Source organism: Taudactylus pleione, unplaced genomic scaffold, assembly GCF_031769625.1.
Source record: "Taudactylus pleione unplaced genomic scaffold, aTauple2 ptg000757l, whole genome shotgun sequence".
NCBI classification, from domain to species: domain Eukaryota; kingdom Metazoa; phylum Chordata; class Amphibia; order Anura; family Myobatrachidae; genus Taudactylus; species Taudactylus pleione.
The window spans coordinates 2,181,368-2,206,347 of record NW_028285159.1 but is presented as its reverse complement, the minus strand read 5'-3'; the positions used below and the strand labels follow the sequence as shown (position 1 = coordinate 2,206,347).

The 24,980-nt window shown below is 39.7% G+C and overlaps 1 protein-coding gene across 1 annotated transcript in view; it reads left to right on the top strand.

Annotated features, from left to right (window-relative positions):
• The window catches only part of BNC2 (basonuclin zinc finger protein 2), a 664,637-nt gene that overhangs the window by 505,380 nt on the left and 134,277 nt on the right, over positions 1–24,980 (top strand). Inside the window, exon 6 of the mRNA XM_088457326.1 lies at positions 9,807–10,042. Within this exon, the coding sequence (XP_088313452.1) occupies positions 9,807–10,042 (236 nt within the window). The remainder of the gene's footprint in view (positions 1–9,806; positions 10,043–24,980) is intronic.

Here is a 24,980-nt window from a genome sequence, read left to right as displayed (position 1 = left end):
CTTTCAAATGTGGTACATGGCTAATATCAGTCATGTTTGTCTAGCTGGTGGCCCAAGGCTGATGTATGGTGTGCTCCCTCTGTACATACTTATTAATAATAGTGATCTTGCTGTCAGGAGTGTGAGAATAGACATGTGCAGTCCTATTTGTACATTTCCTTGTGACCATGTTCACTATCACTTTCTTTTCTCATTTTACCTCACCCAAAAATCTGTGACCCATTTTTCTAAAAGAAAACCCAATGTTGAACATTTAGCAGCTCTGAATAATCTTGAAACTAATTAGTTGTGAGCCTGTGAGACTCTTGAGGTTGTGAGAAATCCCTGATGTGTACAGAGGGAGTTTTTCTTCAGAAGAGAAGGGAGTCCCCAGGCAGGGTGAGATTAACCCTTATTCTTAATACATGGCGTGGAGTTGCTGCAAGGGAAGCCTATCAAGCGTTTCTGTATATATATCGTGTGTTGGTCTCCAGCAGATTCCTTGTCAGCCATAAACCTTGACAGCACGAAAGCTGTCGTAGGATCACAGAAGACAGGAACAGGTGTCACGTAGGTCGTCAAAACTGAAAAGGGAAAAAAAGATTAGGGGGAAGGTGAGAAAGTCAGACAATTATATTAATGCTGTCGCTTTTATGTTGTAGCTTTACGCTAGTATCTTGAGGTGCTGAGTGCGCAGTTGCCTCAAAGAAAAGTAGACAGTAGACAAGGGGGATCGTTATTAACTGAAGAGGCAGTGTGTCAAAGCTGGAAAGGGTTCAAAGTTTTGTTTAAAAAAAAAAAAAAAAATTCAGACAGCCACGTCTGTGAACAAACTGCGGTTCTGCTGTCGGCTACATAAACAGAGTAGCCGTCTAAAATGTTCTCCTTGGAAACAGATCACAGAGCTAAAAAATAATAATGAAAGATGTCATTGAGACTTTTTCCGCTTTATTTTAATTATATTTAATTTGAATGTACATACATTTTGAAAATATTTTTTTTTCTGACAATATGTACAGACTACTATAATATTACTTTACATGTGTAACACTGGCTACAGTACTCTGAAGTATATCACAGTCACTTCCATTTGTCACTGGCTGCACTGGAAGGAAACTGAAATTGCTGTGTTGATAGCACCAAATTCCAATTAGTTTTTTGGGGTTGGGTATGGGTTCCCGGCAGTCGGGATGGCACCGGTCAGAATATATCGACAAAGGCATCCTGACAGTCAGAATCCTGACACCCGTAGGTAAGTACTCCTAATGCTAACCAGTACCCCTCCCATAACCCTCCCTCCCTGGTGCCTGAATTAAGCTCCCTAGAGCATAAACCTTAACTCCCCGCATCCTAAACCTAACTCTCCCCTTAATGACTAACCCTCCCTCTAGTGCGTAACCCTAACCCCTAACCCTGAACCTAACCCTCCCCTAACCCCCAATACTTACCTTTGGAATGCCGGCAGCCGGGATTCTGGAGCCGGATTCACGATGCTGTCGGGATTCCAGCGCCAGTATTTAGACAATAGGCATCCAGCTTGCCCGGATGCTGGCAACATCCCGTTTTTGCTTCCTATCCCTTTATTAAAGATGTATACTTCAACTTGAATAAACTGTCAGACCACCCCCATATATTAGTGAGGTGTGAATCCCCCATTTTCTCCAAATCCGTTACATTAAAAGACAGCCTAGTTGATGTCTGAAATGTTGAGACATTTTCATATATATAAATGTACATACAGTACTGTAGAAGTAGTGACATCTTTTTGCAGAACAGTCATAGTTCACTTCCGAAAAGCAGTGACCAGCCCTGAGACTGAATAATATGTGGTACACTAATTCCTTGACCCAAAATGCCTATTTATTTAGATATATTTCCATATTTGCTGTGCATTAGCACACAGAAAATCCTTCAGTTTGCATGGCAGTAAATCTGCTTATTAGCTCTTCAGGAAGATTTTACACCATAATTTTGGAAAACTACCCTATACCTGCAGTTTGGATAAGTATTGGGAAAATTAAACAATTCTACATTAGTACTACTAACTTAGTGTAATCAGCTGCTAATACTGTTATGTCACCTTCATATAACTTAATTTATCAATTTGTCCATTTTGACACTACTAGTCAAATCTTTTAAGTCTCACACTGCTAATTTGTAATGGACTAATTACTAGCACATGTAAAATGTCTGTAGTTGGCCTTGAATAAAAGCACAGTTTACATTTAACAGCTAAAATGTAAATGATCCCATTTGATCATAGACTGATTGATTATCGTCACGTTAGCATTATTAGCAGAGTATCGGGGTGACAGCTGGTGTGGTATGACCACATAGCAGAGTCGACTGTCACTATAATGCGCAAGCGGATTGTGCTGGGAGGAGTAGTCCTCCAGGCAGTAAGTAAACCAGGGTATATTGTGCTTGGTAAAGATTCATGTGGTGTTAAGTATGTAACGCAGGTATTGGTGCTGGTGGTGGTTAGTCCACACGTGGTATAGCTTAACCAGTTCTAAGATTTATTGTATCAGATAGAACAACAAAAGGCAAATTACACATATTACACAGGGATATCACAGGTGTAATAGTGGTATCCCGTTTATAAATATAGGCAGCCTGGAGCTCAGGGTGTTGCTGTGCCTTGTAGTGCACCGGGCATGGTAATAACTAATACACCAGCAGATGATGCCCTGTACTATGGTGGTATAGCATATATTCTGTCCAGCTATGTGGCTCTGGGTGGCTCTATACTGTGACAGTCTCCTGGGTCCATACGTCTTTATGGAACGCTAGGGAGTAAAGATGCATGGAGATGCAGTGCAGTAGCGTATGTCAGAGGTTGGGCTTCTCTGACTGAGCATTGGCTGGTCCTAGTGACTACCATCTCAGTCCTACCTGTCAGATGCTGGGGGGAGGCAGCACAGCTTGCTTGCTGATAATCTGTAAAATTGTGTAAATTTATGTTTTAATGTAGGGGCTGTTTGCATAGTGATATGTGCATTCAAAGAAACAATTCATAAAACAACACATACAGTATACCTGCTGCAAATTTCATCTTATATATACATTTAATTTGTTTGTTTCTTTGTTTATTTGTTTGTTTGTCTGTCTTTACGGTTATGCAATCAGATATCCCTGCACTGATTGGGATGAAACCAATGAGAGGTAGTCCAGTTGGATCCTGGCCAGGTTTTAGGGTGGTTAGGGTCCCGGTCAGACCTCCCATTGTTGTACGCTGGGTAGAACTTTGACCCAGGGAGCCTGTTCTGAGCCTTCCACTGGATGGATTTGTACAGAAACTTTACAGAGTGGTAACATTGGATCCCAGAAGACATACTAAGGGGTTGAGGTCTTGGTCGGACCTCCTGTTGGTGTATGCTGGGCAGAACTTTGACCCGGGGATGCTGGTCAGAACTTTGACCCAGGAAGCCTATTCTGGGCCTTCCACTGGATGGATTTGGATGTAAACTTCACAGAGGGGTGACGATTGGTCTGGGATGCCTAATGGAGTGGTTAGGGTCCCGGTTGGATCTCAGGGCAGAGTGCGCCGGGCACGACTTTGAGCCAGGGATCCTGTTCTAGGCCTTCCACTGAATGGATTTGGTTGATATCACATAATTTGGATGAAGACTTCTCAGAGTGGTAACAATGAATTCCAGAAGGCGTTCTAGGGGGTTGAGGTCACGGTTGGACCTCCTGTTGGTATATGCTGGGCAGAACTTTGACCCAGGGAGCCTGTTTTAGGCCTTCCACTCAATGCATTTAGATGACATCACATAATGAAACTTAATAACTTGAAGATTTAAACCCAGGTAACGCTGGGTACTTCAGCTAGTTTGTTATACAATATTGTACTGTTTAATTCAGTGGAATGTTTATGTATATTACACTGGCAACTGATATTACACTTGTATGTGTCTGGTTCAGTAAGGGTCAAGTGGTCACATACTTCATAATGATAAGTTCATAATGGTAAGTTCATAGACAAGCACCCCTGGGGTGCATCCTCAAAAAAACACCCTAAAAAATCTCCCTATTTACAATAGTCCCAGTTGCAAATATAATCCAAAAAGAGAGCACTCACCAGTCTTCTTATTCAGAAAAAAAACATCACATTTTATTGTTACCACATGTAGGTCATCAGTAGGGTGTCAGTGGTAAATGTTTTGGTCCCAATAAAAGGGCCTTTTTCAAAACCTCCCCATTGTCCAGCAGCATGTCAGATAAGAAAAGTGGCATATAACAGTAGAGTATAAATACCCAACTAATGGGTTATCATTTATACCTGCGCATATACAAATCAGTGAAACCAAACACAGAATTAAAATCCCAATAATAACATCTGCATGTATTATAATCATAAACAGCGCACAGAACTAAAATAATAACCATACAATTTAGTGTTCAAACAAATAATAATAGCTTACTTGATTAAAATCACCTGTATAGACATTGTCAAAGATGTGCGTTCCACAGTGCTTCATCTCTGGTGTTACATGATGCACCCACGTTTCACCGTCTGTAACAATATGCTGCAGGTAATGCACACCCTCCTCATGGTGCAGTTCTAGTACACGAGAGACAATCCCATCCTATTGGTTTTGTGAACTTCTGTGAGTTGGTTTGGTACCCAGTGTGAACATTTGTTCCTGTACCCCAGTTGCTCATGAACGATGTTGTGCACAGTACCCACTGAGATGTCCAGTTCGTCAGCAATATCACTAACTCGAATGTGTCCTCCTGAATCAGACCTTCAGTGTGGCACAAATTGTCATCTGTGGTGGATATGGTTGGCCGGCTGGGTCGCTGCTCATCTTGAACGTCTGTCCTGCAGTTATCAAAGGCAGTGCACCAAACCCAAACCTGTTTCTGTGACATGGCGTTATCACCATACACCTTGACAGGTTGTTGATGAATATCAGATTCTGATGTGAATCAGCACACACCTCAATGTTTGACCATGTTTCCGCCATCCCCGCCATCTTACAACTGATATTTGTATACTATGACTGATATGAGGCGCAGTCTAATGGCTATGAAGGAAAGCAATGGTCTACCTGCTCTGGCATGGGGGGAAATTAAAATGATGATACCTTACTTATTAAGCTACCCTCATGTATGTGTGCGTGTGTATATACATATATATATATATGTATATATATACATATATACATTTTATATATATATATATACATATATATAATATATTATATATAAATATTATATATATATATATATATATATAATATATATATATATATATATACTGTATACATATATATTTATATATATATATATATATATATATACTGGATATATTTATTTACACTTGAATTGTACGCTTATGTGTTGCATTACGACAAATGTGTATCTCATTTGGACTAATTGTGTAATGTTTAATAAAGTTAAAAACATTCCCCTTGAGCATATTAATGTGTGTTATAAATTAGAGGGGCAAGGCAGAATAAAAGCTCGGGCTCCAGTGTTACACTTACCGTAAGCTGCCAATTAAAAAGTCATCACTATTAAAGCAAACAATAATAATAAAGTATCCTCAAAGTTTGTAGGAAAATAATATATTACAGTACTTAGCATTTAGCTTAGTCAGTCTGATTTTTGAGGTTTTTTAATATATGGAGAAAACAAATATAGAATGATGCTTTAATCTAAATGATGAAGTAAAATAGGTTATAAATATCTTAAATAACATTCTTCCAAAAGAGAAAACTGATGTGGCCCTTGCTGAATCTTATACAGCTAATGCAACCCTCATTGTCATTTGAGTTTGACATACCTGAATTAAGCTGAGGCCCAAGGCATAAGGCCCCATAAATCCAGCCGTGATTCTCTATGGAAAGCCTGTTAATGTTATCTTGTCCTGAGCCCAAGCATGGATGTTTTCATTAAATTCCTCTCTACAAAGCCCTGCAGTGTTTTTTTTTCCAGAATGTATTCCATTTTCATTCTACCTGATCTCAAGACCTGTGACATGTCTGTGTTCTGTTCCATCTGTTCAACACACTTTTGCTTGATTTAAAGATGTCTAGTAATGCAATGCTGTGTTAACTACAATCCCCTCAGTTCTGCTCAGTGCTTGAGGCAGCAAGATCACAAGAGCCCCTAATGAAACACTTGTCATCTCCTCTAACTAAACCTTACTTAGTCCTGCTGTTCTCAGCTCAGCTGCACACTAGCTCATATAAACCCAGACATTTATATTCAATTTCGTTTTCTAAATCTATTTTTTTTTTCTTTAACAGATTTTCTCTGCTTGTTCTTGAACTATGAAAAACATAACTTTAGCAAAATTAACCTGTTTATTTTCCCACAAAAATTGGCAGCTCTATAGACCAAAGCCCAACTATAAAGTTCTTTGAAAACTCAGATATTTGTAGTTGGGCAGTCAGAGAGAAAATAAACATTTAAAAAATGTATTTTGAACACTTACAAAGTGTTTTTCAGCTGAAATTTCTGTCACACTTTAGCTTACCCTAGGCGGTGTCGATTCTAGCCTGGTCAAGTAAACAATATATCTTCAAACGTGGCAAAAGGAAAAACAGAGGCTTACCATGGTTATGTAAACATTACAAATAATGAATACTTCATGTAAAAACAAATAATTTGGGGTAAGCTGAGACCCATGAACTTCGGTTGTACATCTAAAACTAAAAATACTACTGTATGCACTATATGATTTGGTGGGGCTGTAGTTTGTGAAATAGTAGTACTTACTGTAGTTGTACAAAGTGTCCACTGAAACACCAACTCCTTTCTTACGTCAGCTCCAGCGACTGGAGTGGAAGTAAACCCAGCAATTTGGAATTTCCACTACACTTTGACATCACACTCTTCTACTATTCTCAAAGAGGGGCAGAAGGTCAAATATCTTCAATATGCCAGCCTTAATTTATTAAAGAAACACCTTAACATAACAAGATTATTTTCAATATATGTATGTTAAGGTTAATTAGGTAGTGATAAGCAGCCCTTTTTTTTCTTTCTAGAGACCTCAGCTGAGGTATTTTGTATGATAGTAAAATGAAATAAATGTCTCTTCTGATAAATTTATATTTTTGGATAGACCATAATAATTAGTAGTTAGTAGATTACTTATCACCTTCCTTTACAGAATGTTTTAACTCCAGCAACTATTTTATAAACCAAACCCTACCTGTCTCTATAGAGTATAACCAGAAGCAGACATATGTACATAAATACCAATGAAAACCTCTGGTTCTAGAAAGCCAATATGTTCTTGACGTTCAACCAAAACAAACCGTACAAACTCACTAGTTGAAAAACTATGAAATAAGCACTTTAAATTTAGAATTTGCCGCAGCTGTGTATGTCATTCTTGTGAAACACAAGGACTCTTTTCAGTCTATTTTCTCCAAGATGTCAGCTTCTTTACTCTGCAAAGTATGTGGTTTTAGGATTCATTAAGTCCCCCCTTGCTCAACGTGTAATTGCTCCTTTCTTAGTGACTGCACACATTTAAACTCGGCACTCACTTTTCCTTGGCTAGTAAAAGCGATGTTCACAGTTGGAGTGATTATCAGGTAAACATTCACTTTCACTGGTAACATGAAAGCATTTTACTTTGAAGACATAAAGGAGAAATCTAGGATGTGATAGTGCATGTTTGATTAATTAAATAGTACCATAAATGAAATGATTAATTCGTTATTAATGCTGTGTGTTATGATATATACGAAATATTATTCGAACAATATTTTATTTGATTTTATTTGCTGAGCTTTAAATACTGTGGACTGTATTTATTAATTAATGAAAAGTCCTATCTGTCAAGGTGTTACCACTGCCATAGCACTGATATTGCCGGAGATACCTATTACCAGTGATAAGCTTCACCACAAAAGCATGATGAAGCCTATTTGCCAAGGATCACAGTTGTATAAGGTCAGAGTGGTGACAACAGGACAAAATTAATGAAAAAACATCATTATTATTATTATCTGGAAAAACATTCTTTCAATTGCAATAAGCAGAAATTCAAAATCATTGTTATCACAACTTTATAATAAATATGCTGTACCACCATCATGGTTCTCATAATGCATTCAAGCACACAGTTAGGTCTCAACTACTGTATGTAGAGATTGGTCATAATTTTTAAATGACAGAATTGTAATCAGCCTGTTACCCTAACATTGGAAAATAAATTGCCTACCACCAGAAGTCCATTTCAAATGACTAACCATATGTAATGAATACAGCTACTGATATGACAGGGACCACAGACAGCCACCATCTGCATTCAGTCCTGGCTGAGTGATTCCTTAAAACAGAGTCTGTCCGCAAACTCTGACAGTTTTCTCCTCTACCTCCATTCAAATGCTTTGATTCAGCTACTGTATTCAAGCAATGGTGGATTGCCAGGTGACGAGACCCTCACTAAGGGGTCTATTTACTAAGCAGTGTTAGGAGCCAGAGTGAAAAGTGATAAGGTGCCAGCCAATCAGCTCCCAACTGTCAATTTTTAAACACATCCTGTGAGATGGCAGTTGAGAGCTGACAGGCTGGCACCTTATCACTTTTCACTCTGTCTCCTAACACTGCTTAGTAAATAGACCACTTTATAAAGCTGGGTACACATTAGATGATGTGTGTACCCGGCGGAAGAAACGATACGATGGATGACATGTTGTGCGCTCGTTTGACACCGCATGATCTGGTGAATGACCGAACAATATGTTGTTCACCAGCCGCCTCCGCAAGCATGGGGTCGTTCATCAAATTTACAGATTGAGCTGCATGTAGACTCTATCTGTCGATGTGATGAACGATCCCACAGGAGTATGCAGGGTCATTCATAGTGGGTACACACTGGCCGATTGGGACAATATATCAGCTCTATCCGCTGTATCGGGCGACATATCAGCTAGCATGTACTCACCATAAGGGTCTGCAAAAAAAGGAATCTAGGATAAAGAGGGCAGGGTTGTCTAAATGACAGTTAAACTAGGGTTGCACAAAATACATATTTTAGTATCTGGCAATATACAAAATCAGTTTACCAAAAATTCTGCCGAATACCAAGCTGATTGCAACTGTTATTTTTGCCATAGAAAAGTATAACTCTGTGTGAAACCAATAGTGCAATGCACAAAATCACAGTCAGGGGTATATTTAAGTGTCTTTAATATCAATATCTTACATAAGTGAGTAAAAATGCTTTCACTAGCCCCTTTCTGGGAAACACCATCCACTTCTTTGGGGCATTAATGAAGCAGTATGGAGAGGACTATGAAAATGTAAACTCTATAGTAAACCTTTGTAGAAAGTGAAGGAAGCTAATTCGGTTACTGCTGGTTTTGGAAGTGTGGTGAGAATAGAAAAAATATATTTTAATTTGTATTATTTTACCCTGTATTATAATTATATTAAATAATATATACAATTAATTCAAGCTCTAAGTAATCATATTCCTTTCCATTCAGTTGTAGATTTACAGCCAGTGAACTGTTTATACCTCTCTGTTTTTCGTGACTTCATATTTTGGCTATAAATCTAGAAGATTTTACTAGCCCTCTTAATTGTATGCAAGCATGTAATGCTTTGCTAGACAATTCAATATCCTTAAGGGGCATATTCTCTAAGGTCTTGCAGCTTTGGTACAAAATTCCTCTTGTCGTCAATGCCGCCTTTTCTAAAGCCTGAACATTCCTAATTGAGTTAAAAAAAGACTTAGCGTGACTTAGACATTGTTGCTTGAAAAATCCACTTGCAAGTCCTCACCAGTTTCTGCTGATCTTTTAATGCCAATACCTGTTTTTTTTTTCTTTTGCTCTTCTCTATTGATGCAGCTTTGGACAAGCTCAGCACTCAGCACCTGTACCACCCGACACAAGTGGAGATTGTACAGTCCAACGTGGTGTTCGATATTAGCAGCCTCATGCTGTATGGTACGCAGGCTGTGCCTGTGCGGCTCAAGATCCTGCTAGACCGTCTATTCAGTGTACTCAAACAGGAAGAGGTCCTACACATCTTGCACGGCCTGGGATGGACACTGCGGGATTATGTACGTGGATACATACTTCAGGTGAGAGATTTTATTAAATATATACAAGATAAAACAACAAAAAAGGAGAAACCAAATAGCAATAAATTGCATTCATGGAAACATTTTTTTATTTCCTATTTCCATGCCATTTTTCATGTACAACTCACTTCCTGAGCTTGGTAGTACTTCTGCTAATGCTATGTTGGATAGAAAGCCTCCATTTTCAGCCCGTACATTTCAAAGTACTTATTAGACATAATAACAGTATATTTGTAAATATAAGTAAGCCTAGAAGACTATTTTTTTCTTTTTAACTGGTATATATTACATATTAAGATAGTATATGTAAAGGAATATGTACCTTTTTTAATAGAATATGGGGTTATGTATATTTTATTATCAGATCATCAGGCTGTTGTATTATTAGCTTTGACTAAAGTATTAAAGTTTGCTTTCCTTGTTACATTTTAATTTTCCATGTCTACTGTACCATTTTTTCTGAAAAATCAAAAACTGGTATTACAGTTAGTGTCCCATTTTACATTCAAGTGTGTTGCTTTTTCTCACTGTGGAGATTGCAGTGAAGCAGAGTAAAATGTTTGCCAACATTTCACACAGCATACTGCCATACAGCCAACATCTGAAAATGCTTTTCGGGATTCATACAAAGAATGTACAATATAAATGGCTATACTTTTTACAGTTGAGGAACTTTTTTTATTGGATACAAAGGCAATATAATCAGGTTTGGAATGGTTATTGAAGTTACCACAGGTTCAAGGTGGGCTCCAAGCCCAAGTGGGCCTTTGGCAAACCCAATACATGTAAGAGTACGTGAAAAAATTACTTCACTTTAAACCCCTAATATTATGGAATGGGTATGATATACCACCGGCTGCATGGCCGGCGGTTCGATTCCCGTCAGCGGCAGCCCGACAGGAGCAGAGTGCGAAGCTGCGGAAGCCCGACAGCGCTGGAAATCCCGATCGTGGATAGGTAAGTATGTACTAACCTAACCTAACCCCCCTAACCCTAACCCTCCTTAGAGGTGCCTAACCCTAACTTCCCCCCCAAGTGCCTAACCCTAATCCCCCCTCTAACCCTCTAAGTGCCTAACCCTAACCACCTCCTTCCCCGCTGCCTAAACCTAAGTCCCCCGGGGGTGTGCCTAACCCTAAGTCCCCCCCGGGGGTGCCTAACCCTAACCTTCCTTCCCCCTAGCCTAACCCTAACCCTCCCGGGGGGGTGCCTAACCCTAAGTCCCCCACGGGAGCCCTAAACCTAACCCTCCCCCCCCGTGGCTGTCCGCTCACGGCGCCCGCCATCACTACGATCGTGATGCCAGGCGCCGGTCTCCCGGCATCGGGGAAATGCGGGCGTCTACATCTAGACACCCGGCATTTCACCCATGCCGGGATAAGACAGTCGGGAAGCCGGCTGCCGGTATTTAGGCAGTCGGCTTCCCGATTGCTTCCCAATATTATTGTATCTACATCTCCTTATTATTTGCTAGTGGGTTATAACAGATAAAATGTGTTTGCTGCAATACATTTTAATTCTGAATCAGCAAATACACCTCTGTAACTAGGATTTCCATTGGGCCCATCACACTATTTAACTCTGAAAATGTTCATATTTTTAAAACCAGGCATAGTATACCACAGCCAACTAACAATTTGTTATTCATGAAACATTATTTCAGCAATGTCCAAATGAGAGATAGCCAGTGCTATATTAGTATGAATTATACCCAGCCTTAGAGAACTGTCTATGGATGGAATAGTCTTTTCAAAGGGAGTAATAACAATAGTAGTAAAATGTGATTTCGAGCCCATCTTTATCCCGACGCCGGAACACAGAAGGACGCCAGCCTGAAAGAGGTAAGTCCGGGGCAACCTTAGTGTTAGCCATGGGGGTGGGGGGGGGGGGGAGGGGGGGTTAGGTTTAGGTAGCATAGCAGGGTTAGCTTTAGGTTTTTGGGAGAGGTAGGGTTAGGCACCACTGGCAGTGGTTAGGGTTAGTCACTAAGGGGGGAGGGTTAGGTTTAGGCACAAAAGGGGGAAACTTAGGTTTAGTCACTAACAGGGAGGTTTAGGGTTAGGCTAAAAGAAGGGAGGGTTAGGGGAGAAGGGGGGAGGGTAAGTATACTTGCACGACCCCTGTCGGGATACCATCCATCGGGATGCCGCTGTTGGTATTTGACAGGAGGCATCCCGACAGCCGGCATTACATACCCATTCCGTCTAAATGTCATGACTTGAAACAAAATGAACGCACAAGAAGTGTAAAAACGATATATAAATAGATTGCCTTTACTTTTATAAATGTGACATATTTAAGTAAATGAAATAGTGATAAGCTTTAACATATCAATACATTTACTGGCTTGTTCCCTTTAGTCTACTGGCTGATCAACTGTCATTCTTGGACCAATTAGGGCAAGGTACAGCAACTTGCCAACTCTCCGTGATTGTCAGGGATACTCCATGAAATAGTCGCAATCTCCCTGACTCCCTGAAGAGTCTAGCAATCTCCCTGATTGCACCCCCATTATGTATTTGTTATATACTTGAAAATATTGAGATATACACATTCAAATCCTATAATTAGTGCCATTTCCTTGCATTTGTTATAAGGCACAATGATCCCTATGGCTACATGTATTTTCATGAAAAAAGGTTTCTCGTGGCCACTTATGGAACCACTTGTAAAACACAATACATGTAATTCTAACTAACTGCTTTGGGGCTCATTTACATTTGGATGTAAGTAAAGTTTATGGCACGTCCAATTTACCGCTGTGCTCATAGGTGTTGCTTTCACAATCTCCCTGAAATGCTTTTTCAAAAGTAGGCAAGCATGAGGTACAGTAAGCTTTATATGTTCTTGTTCTTGTCAAGTACAGGCCTGGACAATTTGTGGCTTTCCAGGTGTTCTGAAACTACAAGTCACAATATTCCCTGCCAGAGATCAACTATATGCAAAGCATGTTGGTCCTCGTAGTTTCACAGCACCTGGTGAGCCACCGGTTTTTTAGGCCTAGTTTAGTACATGAGGACTTAGATGCATAATTGATTTAGTGTAATATCTACCACCAGCAGTTTAATAAATGGTGATTCATTTTTTTTCTGGCAATGATGTCAGTTACTTCTTTACCATTACTATGTATATCCATGTCCTATGAATTGCAGGCTTTTGTAAATTGTGATGTGAGCAAAATGCCTTTACTGCAGAAAGCCTAGTTTTCTGGAGTTTGAAGTGGAAATTCATTGCACTCGCTTTGTTTTTGCCCCCATGTTTTCTTGATAAGGTGTCTCCAAGCAATTGGTTAAAGCAAGGAAGTTGAATAGATCAGCCAATCTAATGAGCCTGAGAGAAGCCAACTTGTAATGGCAAATGCTCTTTGTAGCAGTAACTACATAAAGTGCCCCTTGACAAATAGAAATGCAAGTTTATTTACAGGAATTTGAAAAATATTTGATATTGAAAGAACACTTTTTATTATAATTCTCTGAGAGCTTTGCATGGCTCAAAATTGCCTTATTTTCACACTGTACATTGCTCGTTAATGTTGCTGGCAACATTTTGTTTATGGATTACATCTTTGTTAGACATCATTAAGAACATGCAAAAACAATCATAAAACTCTGTCTTTACAGACAGAGCTGTGCCGCAGATGCAGGCTGGAAGGGTTTGTGTAAATAGTTGAAAACAGAACGTTTCTTTTTTGGACAACACACATCTATTAATTTTAACCACAAATACACTGTAAATAATGTTAACTTCCATAAAATAAATAGACTGGTGGTTATGCACCATATGTTTTATAATTATCCTGTGGTTTTTGTTTACTGTGGTGTTGCAAATCCCTCAGACAGCTCTGTGAAGCAACGTCTACACAAGACCGAAAGGCTGTCAGCACTTTCTAGCATCCATATTAGGGTAAAAAGAGTTTAAACAAAACCAAGTGTCCCTATCTAGTCTGTGTGACCATATCTATCTATCTATCTATCTATCTATCTATCTATCTATCTATCTATCTATCTATCTATCTTTCTTTCTATCTATCTATCTATCTATCTATCTATCTATCTATCTATCTATCTATCTATCATTGCAGAATTAAAATATGCCTGAAGCTTTTATTCTAAACTGAATCTGCATTATGAGAGGATTAGTTATCTCATAATGAAAACCTAGTAGCTAATTACATAATTTCTTTTATTCTACAAATACTTTGTAAATGTGATCAATTGCAGTACGGCATAAGAGGTCATTGTTCTCAACTCTATATTTCAGGAACTCTTTTTACTGCACTATAATATACTCTATTGGTATTTGAGGTTTGTTATGTAATTTGCTTACATTTGGTAAACCAGTAGGTTTTCTTCCTTTGACAGAAACTAATCATTCCAAGGTGTCATTAAGCACTTTGATTTTTTTTTCTCAATTTGTTTCAAATTTAACCAATCAATGCACATTTATTGTGCATTGAATTAAAACAAATGAACTCTGAAAACAATGTTGAAGTTGGATTTTAATATGGTAGAATTGTCAGTGTTTTCACTTTTGTATTGCTAATGTTAGTATTTGTTTTAAAATGTATAAATAAAAAATATTATAGCAGCTATGTTGTGTATACAGTATATAACGTTAATATATCATACTGCAATTAAAAGGTACAATATAAATAACTAAAATTGATTCCTTATACTATATGTAACGGGTATATTGCAGTTACAGAAGGCTGGGAATGGGGCAGGTAACATGATGGCAATAGATAATTTTGATAGGTTAAGATGTTAATAAAAAAAAAATTCTATAAGTATTAACAAAGAACAAAAAGATCAGTTACAGTTACATAAACATCATGATTATGTTAGAACCAAGAATAATCAGATTTTAGGGCTCATTCTAAAGCTAGGCATCCAAACAAGGAAAATGCCCTCAGTTCCACCCTCTAAAACTTCCTCTGCAGTTATAATGATTTCCCTTTATCCTTAGAGCAAAGTGACTGATTTGAAGAGTTTAACCACCAGGCCACGAGTTATCAGTTTGTCTTGCTTCTGTGACAAATTTGCATTATGAAAGCCCTAAAAAACAATTCATCTATTCCCATTGATACTGACGTAATAGACCTCTAGACACAACTCTTAATTGCTTCTCTCAATATTATTACTATTGTTTCTTCCTTTATATACTATAGTGTTCAAATGTCAAGGGCAAAAACAAAAGAAACATATATGACTATTATGTAGGATCAGACAATGAAACACAAGGAGGAGATGGGTTACACAGAAGTGACACATTGCTCCATGTTGCCTGTATAACAGCAGAAAGAGCAGTGCTCATCTCAGGAATAAACTTCTAACGCTCACAGTTTATATTTCCAGATAAATCCCAAATTTTATTCCGTATAAAAATGTGTTTTTCTTCCAGTGTCTTGGCATCTGTGCCGGACACATTTTACATCTGTTCTGCTAAAAGGCCTGGAGGACAGGGAGGAGAGACAGTGTATAGGGTGCGAGGGGGAGGGGAAGCTGAGGGGGAAAGCTACAAATCTCTTAACTTCATCATTGATGCTCTAGCAATTTGAGAATCATATTTCATGACAGGGCTATCTCTTTCACATCACTGTCTGTCCCTCACTTTGTGATGACAGTGCCGCCTGAGAGCAAAGCACTGTTCCAGAGTCCCCTCATCCCCTCTCCCTCTTGACTTCAATTTGCAAGCGCAGTGCTCGCTCCAGTGACAGGCAGGTCGTTCGTGCTTGAATAACTTGCGCTCTGAGCTGTACAGTTTGTGGCATCCATGTAATGCTTAGCAGTAGGTACAGCTGTTAACCATTCGCTTATAAATAATCTCCCCCTCCCCTCACAACCTGTCTCCCAGGTAGTATACCTGTCACCATTAATAACTCACAGTCTGTGCTCCCAAGTGATCTGGCCCATCGCATGTCATTCACAGCCGACTGGTGCACAGGGCCAACTAGTTCAAGCAGACAGCCTAAGCAATTCACTCACAGCATTAGCTGTGAAATAATTTCATTTTGTCTGAGATACCTGGAGAAAATGACAGACCAGGTTTTCGTTCAGTGTCTCCCTCTATGTTTGGAAGAGGATTGCCGCCTACCTGAACATACATCTAAATAAATAGTCCTGCTTGATAAAAATGTCAAAAACGCCTATTATATGTAATCACAAGCATTTATTAGAGAAGGTCTTCAGAAATAAATGCTTGTTTGTAACAATTCAAATAAATTACAAATAGCCCCGTTGTTAAGTACAAAGCTTGTACTTTATAAGATATAAAAAATAAAAACATCCAGTAGCATTGAAATTTAAAGGCATGAATACATTTTGCAATCATAATTTATTGTGCCTTTTAGGACAAACTAGCCACCAGTGGTACATTACAATCATTTAATTCTCCAAAGATGTGTAAAATCTGTATGTACTGTATATCCATCTGTCTGCCAGTTCAAGTCATATTTTAGCCTTACTTTAAAGATACGTTTCAAACACATTACAGTTTAATTTCATACTATACTATCTATAGAGTTGGTTCTAGATGCTTTTAGTGCAAGGACATTCTGGAAGTCCAGTACAGGTACAGGAAGGTAAGATCTTTGTGTCCGTGTTTATATACCAATACATTTCTGTTGTATGTTCTCCTTATTTATCTGGCTATCTGTTAATGTTCACACAAACTTATATCTTCACTGCACTGACTGCCGATGAGAAAGTATGAAACAAAAAATTACCTTCAGGCCTATTGGCTCTGAAACGCCAGTTTATCAGTTCCCCACCACCTCTCCCCCTGTAAAAATCCATAGTGAAGTGTGAAAAGCAGCAGAAAGCCTTGTTTGTGCCAGTGTAGCTTTTTTACTTGCTTGCCAGCACCTTCATCTTCTCATGTGTTTCTAGCTAAGGACTAACATGGAACACAGAAAAGCAGAAGAAAAAAAAAAAGCCGACAGCAATAGAGACCAGATGCCGGTATTTCTTCTCTGTCACTTGGCTGCCGAGCAGATGGAATTTATATCGCTCGGGCATGCTAGAAGGAAGAGGCCTAGAGCAGCCAACATGTGGAACTAGGCCTGAGTGACATTTTTGCTAATGTTTTGTCCTTGTAGAACATTATGCTTCCTCTTTGCTTATGAGCTGCGGTTTTCCTGACTCAGACAGAGTTTCCAGGCCCAGCTGGAGCAGTACTCCCCCCTCCTTTTCCCTTCCCACCCTTTCTGAAAGGGCCTACGGAGCAGGAATGGACCCTTGTACAATGAAGCTCTTTATTAAAATACCTGACATCTGCGTGCAATGCACACCAAATCATCCTGAGCCGCACTAAGGAATTCGCTAGGCATTACCAGTCACTTCTAGTCTGACTCTCCTTCCTTGCCTGATTTATGTAGGCCCCTGGCAAAAGAGTGCGTTAAGTACTTTATTGGACTAGAGCGATCTTCCAAGAGGTATTGTCCTTCAGATACAAATTAAGTATTTTCTCTTCCCTTGTGATTTCCAGACATCAGGAAAGGAAGAGAGAAACAGAGCGCGATGAGCATTGTTCCACACTAACTCAAAATATATGATGTACCTTTTTTTCCCAAATGAGATATCTAACATATGTCTGTGCCTGAGCGTGTTTTGTTCAAGAGAGAAATGCTTTGAACGTGAAATCTAAGCCGGTGTGCTGTATACGTATCAAATAATATAGAGCGAACTATAACTCTGTCAGCACCGTCTGAACGTATCATGCTGCTCTGCATTGTTCTGCCTTTGTACTTAGATAATAAAGGTTAAATGAGCAGATATTGGCAGCTTGACTATACCCAGAATCCTTTGCAATTATATTCTTTCTGGTTTCAAATTGCAAACTGAACTCCTTTACACTTCCACCCTTTCAACCAAGGTTTTCTCTGTTTTTTTTTTTTTTTTTTAACATACTTTTGTCTGAGATTCAGATAAATGTTCTCTTCAGTTTTATAGCTAGCTTAAGCTATGTCAGGCAACTTACGCCACGAGTGAGCCGAACTTCCAATGACTTTGCTACTGTAAAGGCAAGAATCAATTTTATTTATATATTTATCTCAGTACTAACTAGTCACTAGCTAGACAAATGTGTCCTTGTGATCTCCTGTTGCCTAAGAGCACACATCCACTAACAGACCTTAAAAAAAACAGCTGCACGATTACGACATTGTAAATGTGCAGTCGTTTGTTAGTCTGTTCTTTGCCTACACTGAACGTTCAGTCGTTCAGTGTAGGCACATCAATCATCTGCTAACATGCTCAACCTGACGTTATCAACAGGTTGTTCAGCATGTTCGGCCGATGACTGATGTCAGAAACGACCAGCGGGAGCGAGCACCGCTAGTCGTTTCCGACATTAATGTGGCCAATTCATGCACGATTAATGAGCGATTGAACAGTAACGATATCGTTATCGTACAATCGCTCATGGAAATCGGCTAGTGGATGTGTGCCCTAAATGTTTTATTATTTAAAAAATATATATAAATATGCGGTCCAGGAGTGTCTGTTTATTATACAAATGTGACTCTACTTTATCTATTTGGACAAGTCATAACTCCCCAAATGTTTATGGCTTCTATTTGGAAACCAATCTTGGACAACTTCACTCATATCGGACATTAGCGTGAATTTGTATATTACCATTTGAGACTAAGGGATATATTTACTAAAGTGAGAGTTTTTCAAAAAGAAGATGTTGCCCATAGCAACCAATCAGATTCTAGCTATTATCTTCTAGAAGGGGTTATATAGGTATAGGTAGAATCTGATTGGTTGCTATGGGCAACATCTCCACTTCTAAAACCTCTCACTTTAGTAAATATACCCCTAATACTAGATACTAATTTGTTTTGTATTATTTTTACTTAAAGTCAAACATTAAACATTTAAATGCTTATTAAATGTTACCGCAAAGTCTTGTTGCTTGATGTGTCACATTCCCTTGGGTGTAATGTATTCAGACTACTGTATACGGCAAACTTTAGCTTGGAACCTCCTACACCTGAAAAACTATTGCTACAATATTTAACCCTATTAACCATCTAGAAATAATTATAATTTCTCCTTCCATAGTGGGAGAACTAGTCTGTAATGATGTAGTTTGGATCCAAATCTCCCTGTACCGCTATATTTCCAAATGGTCTTTCTTCTGGTTCTGATCTATCGATGTATATATTGATCCACACCTTGTCTTCATTATCTTTTGTCAGTTCTTAGCTGATATCATAGGAATAGTTTCCTCACATACACATCCTTGGCATTGAATACGTGGAGAGATGAGGGCTGGGAGAGTTGGAGAGCTTTGGCTTTTGGTCTTATGTCTGCTCAGATATATGCAGTTGAGCCATCTGCACACAGAGATGCATTTTAGCTATGAAAAAATCTTGATCTTGGTGTATGTTCCAGGAGCCAGACAGCAATGTGGAGTGAGGTAGCTTAGTGACAGTGCTGGTGTACGTCATTTATCCTGCTGGTGTGGCTGCTGCATATAGGGCCTGATTAATCACTGATCGCAATTGCAACAGCGTACGCAGATCGGCCGATGCACCACAGTGCGCGTGTGCAGGCCAGTATTGCGATCGCACTGCAATCACGTACGCAGATACAAAGCCATCGCAGAATGGGTGACAGGACGTCAACGTTTAAGGGTGGTGACGGGGGAGTGACTGACAAGTAAATCAGATACCTTCTGTGTTTTCCCATCACCTGCATTATTTTTTATCAACAGTAGTCAAACCTTAAATTAGTAGCATTCATCAGTTTGAATTAAATTCTTCATGATGTGTGACTGGGATGTTCATCTGGGCACATCGCAGTAGAATTCAGAACCCTAACATCACCAATTTTCTATTGCATTTTTTGGGGTGCGAGACAAAATTGTCAATGTTGGTGGTTGTGAAGTTTTGCTGTTCCGTCTATTCCATCGCTACTCATATATTGCTCATTAAGATTATTATCAGCTACAAACGTATTTCTACGTAGACATGGACACTCTGGGCCTGATTCAGAGCCGCTCGTAAGCGGCCGTTCATTCGCTCCGAGTGATGTTCACACAACTGCGCATGCGTATGGGTTGTAATACGCATGCGCGAACCAGTCATTGCGGTCGGAAATTGTGTGCTCGCAAAATAGCGAATGCCTGCTAATTTGAGTGACAGAATGAGGCGTTTGTGGGTGGTAACAGGGGAAGGTGCTTGAAAACGGGGAGTGGAGATCCGAACGCAGGCGTGCCAAACGGTCAAAACGGGCATTTTAAGGGTGTGCATAATTAACAAAGCAGCACCATCGACCACGTCACTTGGTTGTCTTTTAGCCTGAACTGCTCGCATGATTGCGGTAGGAAAATCCTACCACAAGCACTGTGAGCAGTTCATACGTGTTTCGATGTACTCGATTAATCTAATAAATAGCGGAGATGACGTAGGATGCGAGCGGCCAGGGGGCGTTTTTTAAAAAATAGCGAGCGCATGTTTCGTTTGCTCGTTCAGACATAGAGGCGTCAATAGGCCGCAAAGAGCGAGCGCTCTATTTAAATATCCGGACCCTTTTTCTGAGCGAGCGAGCGCAAATAGCGTCCAGCTCTGAATCAGGCCCTGTTTTACTAAAACACAATCACCATTGCCTTAAAATTACAAATCTGTTTTGTGTTTAACTCTCAGTCCAGCACAATCTGATAATGATTAGGGCGCTTGGACCTAATCTAGAAATACGTGTCCTAATTCAAGGACTAAAACAGCACCAAGGGAGAAGTACTGGTCTCAGCCTCTGCATTCCTTTCCTGACCTTGTGTAAAGAACTCTGTACAGGGAGGTGGGACCCAGTGCACAGCACAACGGTCTGCTTCTCAGGCAATAGTTTTTCCGTCCTGTGCTGTAGAAATCAATCAGAAATATCAGCCTTATCGGTGTCTTTTTGGGAAGATAAATATGGAATCTTGTTCAGCATGATTATTGTTGTAGGTTATAAAACATTTGCAGATTGTTACTGGCATATTTGCACTTGTCAGTTAATATTCTCCATTTACACATTAGGGTAAAGGAAACATTAATATAATGGGGTGTTTTCATCACCACTTAATTTCTACAATTAACATTTTCACCTACTTTGTATAAAAGAAGTATTGAGGCTATTCATTATAAAGGTAATGTAGGAGATATTACTGATGTCTCCTACATGATGTTTCAGCCCCAATCTGTCCCGCTGTCCCCATACACTAGTATGGGGACCTAACTTTATAAAGCTATGAAAATACAATATTTTTGGAACTTGACTGCGGGAGCATTGGCCATCAGATGGTGTTTGCTCCTGCACCCCTTTGGGAAGGAGCCCCAGGTTGCTTAGAGGGATCCTTTCAGGTCCCTCTGCCCGAGTCTGGTTCCTGCCGCTGGACACCGTGGTTTTATGCGCATGCCTGAAGCCCAGTTCATGCAGGCGCACTAACACTGCCAAGTCAGATTCAGCAGTGCTATGTCTCACTGCTACAGAAGTGTCAGTGAGGGGTATCGCAGAGACAGCTGATTTTCGCATTGTTGAATTGCTCCGGTGAATATGTATCCACCGCTGCTACTCGCAGCTAGTTGGATACTTAATTATCAGTGACTTCCCGGCCTCCGATAATTAACATAATGAACAGGCCCCTTAGTAACCTAATATGCAGGAAATACTTTTGCCTAAGAGCAATGATGGTTTGTGTTTTGAAATCAAGATCTCTGTACTGTATATTTTGATCTGCAGTACAGCCAAAATATCTAGTACTCCTTTTACTCTCTTTATTTGTAGTATCCTGCAATTAGTATGATTTAAACATAAATAAGCACATGCAAAAAAAATGTATGTTGGCCATATTTATATATTTTTTTTTAATTTAGTTAACAGAGATCTCTTTAGCCTGGTTTCATGAATGTTGCTCATTCTTGTGATGTGCTTACATTGCACTGATCTCCATTCTCCAGCAACCAGTTTACTGAAGTTTAGTGATCTCTGACTGGCTGCTGGAGTTCACTGCAACCCGGGCATCCAATGACAATTCAGTATGGCTGCAACTTGCATGTGTGGCCCGTGTGAGTGAGAGAAGGTGCTGGCTTGGAGGTGATTACTGAAAGGTCACAGTGGGCTATGCACTGTGGGCCTGATTCAGAGGTGGATCCAGTATCGGTTTTGGTTGCAAGCGGGCATGCGTCCTGATGGCTACCGCTGGGAGCGCAGAATGAATTTGGATGAAAAGAGAGGCAGTTGGTGTTCCTGGGTGGTAACAGGGCGGTGGCTAGCTAGATGCGGGCATCTCATGGCCAACGACTGCGTCTTTTTTTTTCAAATTGCACAGGCACCAGCGGCGGCCAGTTTTCTACAGACATTCTGAGCAACCATAGTGCTGCTCTTATGTCTGATGGTGAATTTTAAACAATTAAACCATTCCTCAAATGGGGATCTCTTTTGTATTCTGGATTCCAGGTCTGACTCTGCACTGTATATTGGTCACAAGATGGCACTCTGCATTGTACACTAGTCATCAGATGGAGCCCTGTGTTTTATTCTTGTCATGAAATGGAATTTTTTTCTCTGAAATTCGGGCAAATCATGTTCTTTATGTAATTTCACAAGTATCACTATCTGCCATGTCACTTTATGTATTCTCAAAAACGTTATCAACCACTTTACAATACCCAGTCAGTTTAACATAATATGCAATAGTTATCTCCCCAGTAGTCTGCATACAACTAATTAATTGCATTAAAATTAAATTAACCATTGGCAAAAAAAAATCACTTTTAAATGTCACAGAATAATTTGTAATTAATAAATCCCAGCTATTGTACCTGGTATTGCGAATTGCAAAGCATTCACATAAATTATAATGCAAATATGTTAGACTAAGTAATTATATGTCAGGTTGTTAATGGATACTCCTCAAGGATGGAAGGTTCACCCGTATATATTTGGGTTGAGCACTTTTATATGTGTATGGTAAACTGGCTACAGTACTCCCATAGGGGATGCGGTTAGAATCCCGACCACTGAGATTCCAGCGGTCGGGATGCCGACGCTGGAATCTCGACACTTAGAATACCAGCCCAGCATCCTGAAGGTAAGTACTGGGGTTAGGGGGAGGTTTAGTGTTCGGCTAAGGGGTTAGGCACTAGGGGGAGGGTTAGGGTTGGCTGCAGAGGGGGGTTAGGTTTGGGAAGTGGGGAGGAAGGCTTAGGTTTAGGCACTAGTGGAGGAGGTTTGTTTAGGCACTTGGGAGGGAGGGGTAGGACTAGGGGTTAGGTTAGGAGTACTTACCTTTAGGCGTAGGCATTGTAACCTGGTCAGGATGTCAGCATCAGGATTCTGACCTCCGGGATCCGGAGCGCCGTCATCCTGTACCTAACCCCTCCCATAGAGCCATTTAGTTCAATTGTTCTGTGCATTTTCCTTACATACTTACTCCTACATAGACATTCATTGTTTTAAACCTGTTTTGCGTTATCATAGTCAGATGCTTCTGCAAATTTCTCAGAACAAAATGTTGTGCTATTTTTTTTCTTAGCGAAACGGCTCAGCCATATGGTTATAATTTGGAATTGTCAAGCTGAACTGATTTTTTCTGTTTTTTGTGAAAAAAAAATCTGCACCTTTTTCTTTGGCCAAGACGCTTGTTACAGACACATCAAAGAGTGTGTGCATTGGATCAAGGTGATTTTTTTTCTGGTCACATCTCTGCCAGCTGTGGTGTTTATGATTAGAGTCAGTGTTTTCCAGACACCTCAGAGTCCTCTCAAAGATGCAGATCTTTAACAGGATCCATCACTGTGGAGTGACATTAAACAGACAGCCTAAGGGGTGCTTGGTTCCAACAAGGCAGACCCAGTCATCTCACAGAGTGGGTTTATAAGGCACATACTTTTTTTTTAATTAAAACATCTTGTCAATCTCATTTCTTATTTTACATCCACCTTCACAATCCTTGTTTGTCCATTTTTGAAACAATTACTTTGGCCATATTAAGGTTTTCTTTTTCAAACTAGAATCTCTCTCCAGATTATATTATAATATTTGAGGTACGTTTGCACTGTGTATATTATCTAATGGTAACTCCTCCTGTCAGTGAGCTGTATTGTAGACCCTCCACAGTGGTACATTAGTTCTTTCTTTGCCCCCACATATTTATATGATCCCAGTACCTATAGGCTGTGTAATTCCTGACATATTAGCACACACCACCTGGGACTGATACATGCAGGCACACAAATACTACTATACAGTACCACTTTCCTTAGGCAGTGTATCATAAAGCAGCTAAACACAGGCTAAGTTTTTGAGCTTTGCCCTGTATTTTCATAGAAAGGTTTTTCAATTGGAGCAAAAAAAAATTATGTCAAAATGAACATTGGGAATATATGAATGAACATTGTTGGAATATAGGGGTCTATTTACTAAGCTGTGTTAGGAGATAAAGTGAACAGTGATAAGGTACCAGCCGAACAGCTCCTAAAAGTCATTTTTCAAACACAGCCTGTGAGATGGCAGTTAGGAGCTGATTGGCTGGTACCTTACCTCCGTTTACTTTATCTCCTAACACAGCTTAGTAAATAGACCCTATAATCTCAAACTGTTCACTGCTATAAAACACAGATATTTACATCCTATTACTACAGTATGTTTACTCCACACCTATATTTAGGACTGAACCTTCCATGCATTGTGATGTCATAGGGAGGAGGCGTGATGCTGAGGGCATCCTCACATTGCACACAGAACAGATGTTTATCTGTTGCTCTGATTGTCTGCATATTATAGGCCTTATTCACTTCGTCATTTGGTGCATCACGAGTGTGTCTTTATGCCGCAGTCGATGGACTTCGTACCTGAGGCGCTCACTGGATGCGGCGCAAATGTGCCTCTGTGTGCATTAAGACGCACCATCGGTCGCATCATCGAAGACTGCACAGCACTATGGAGGC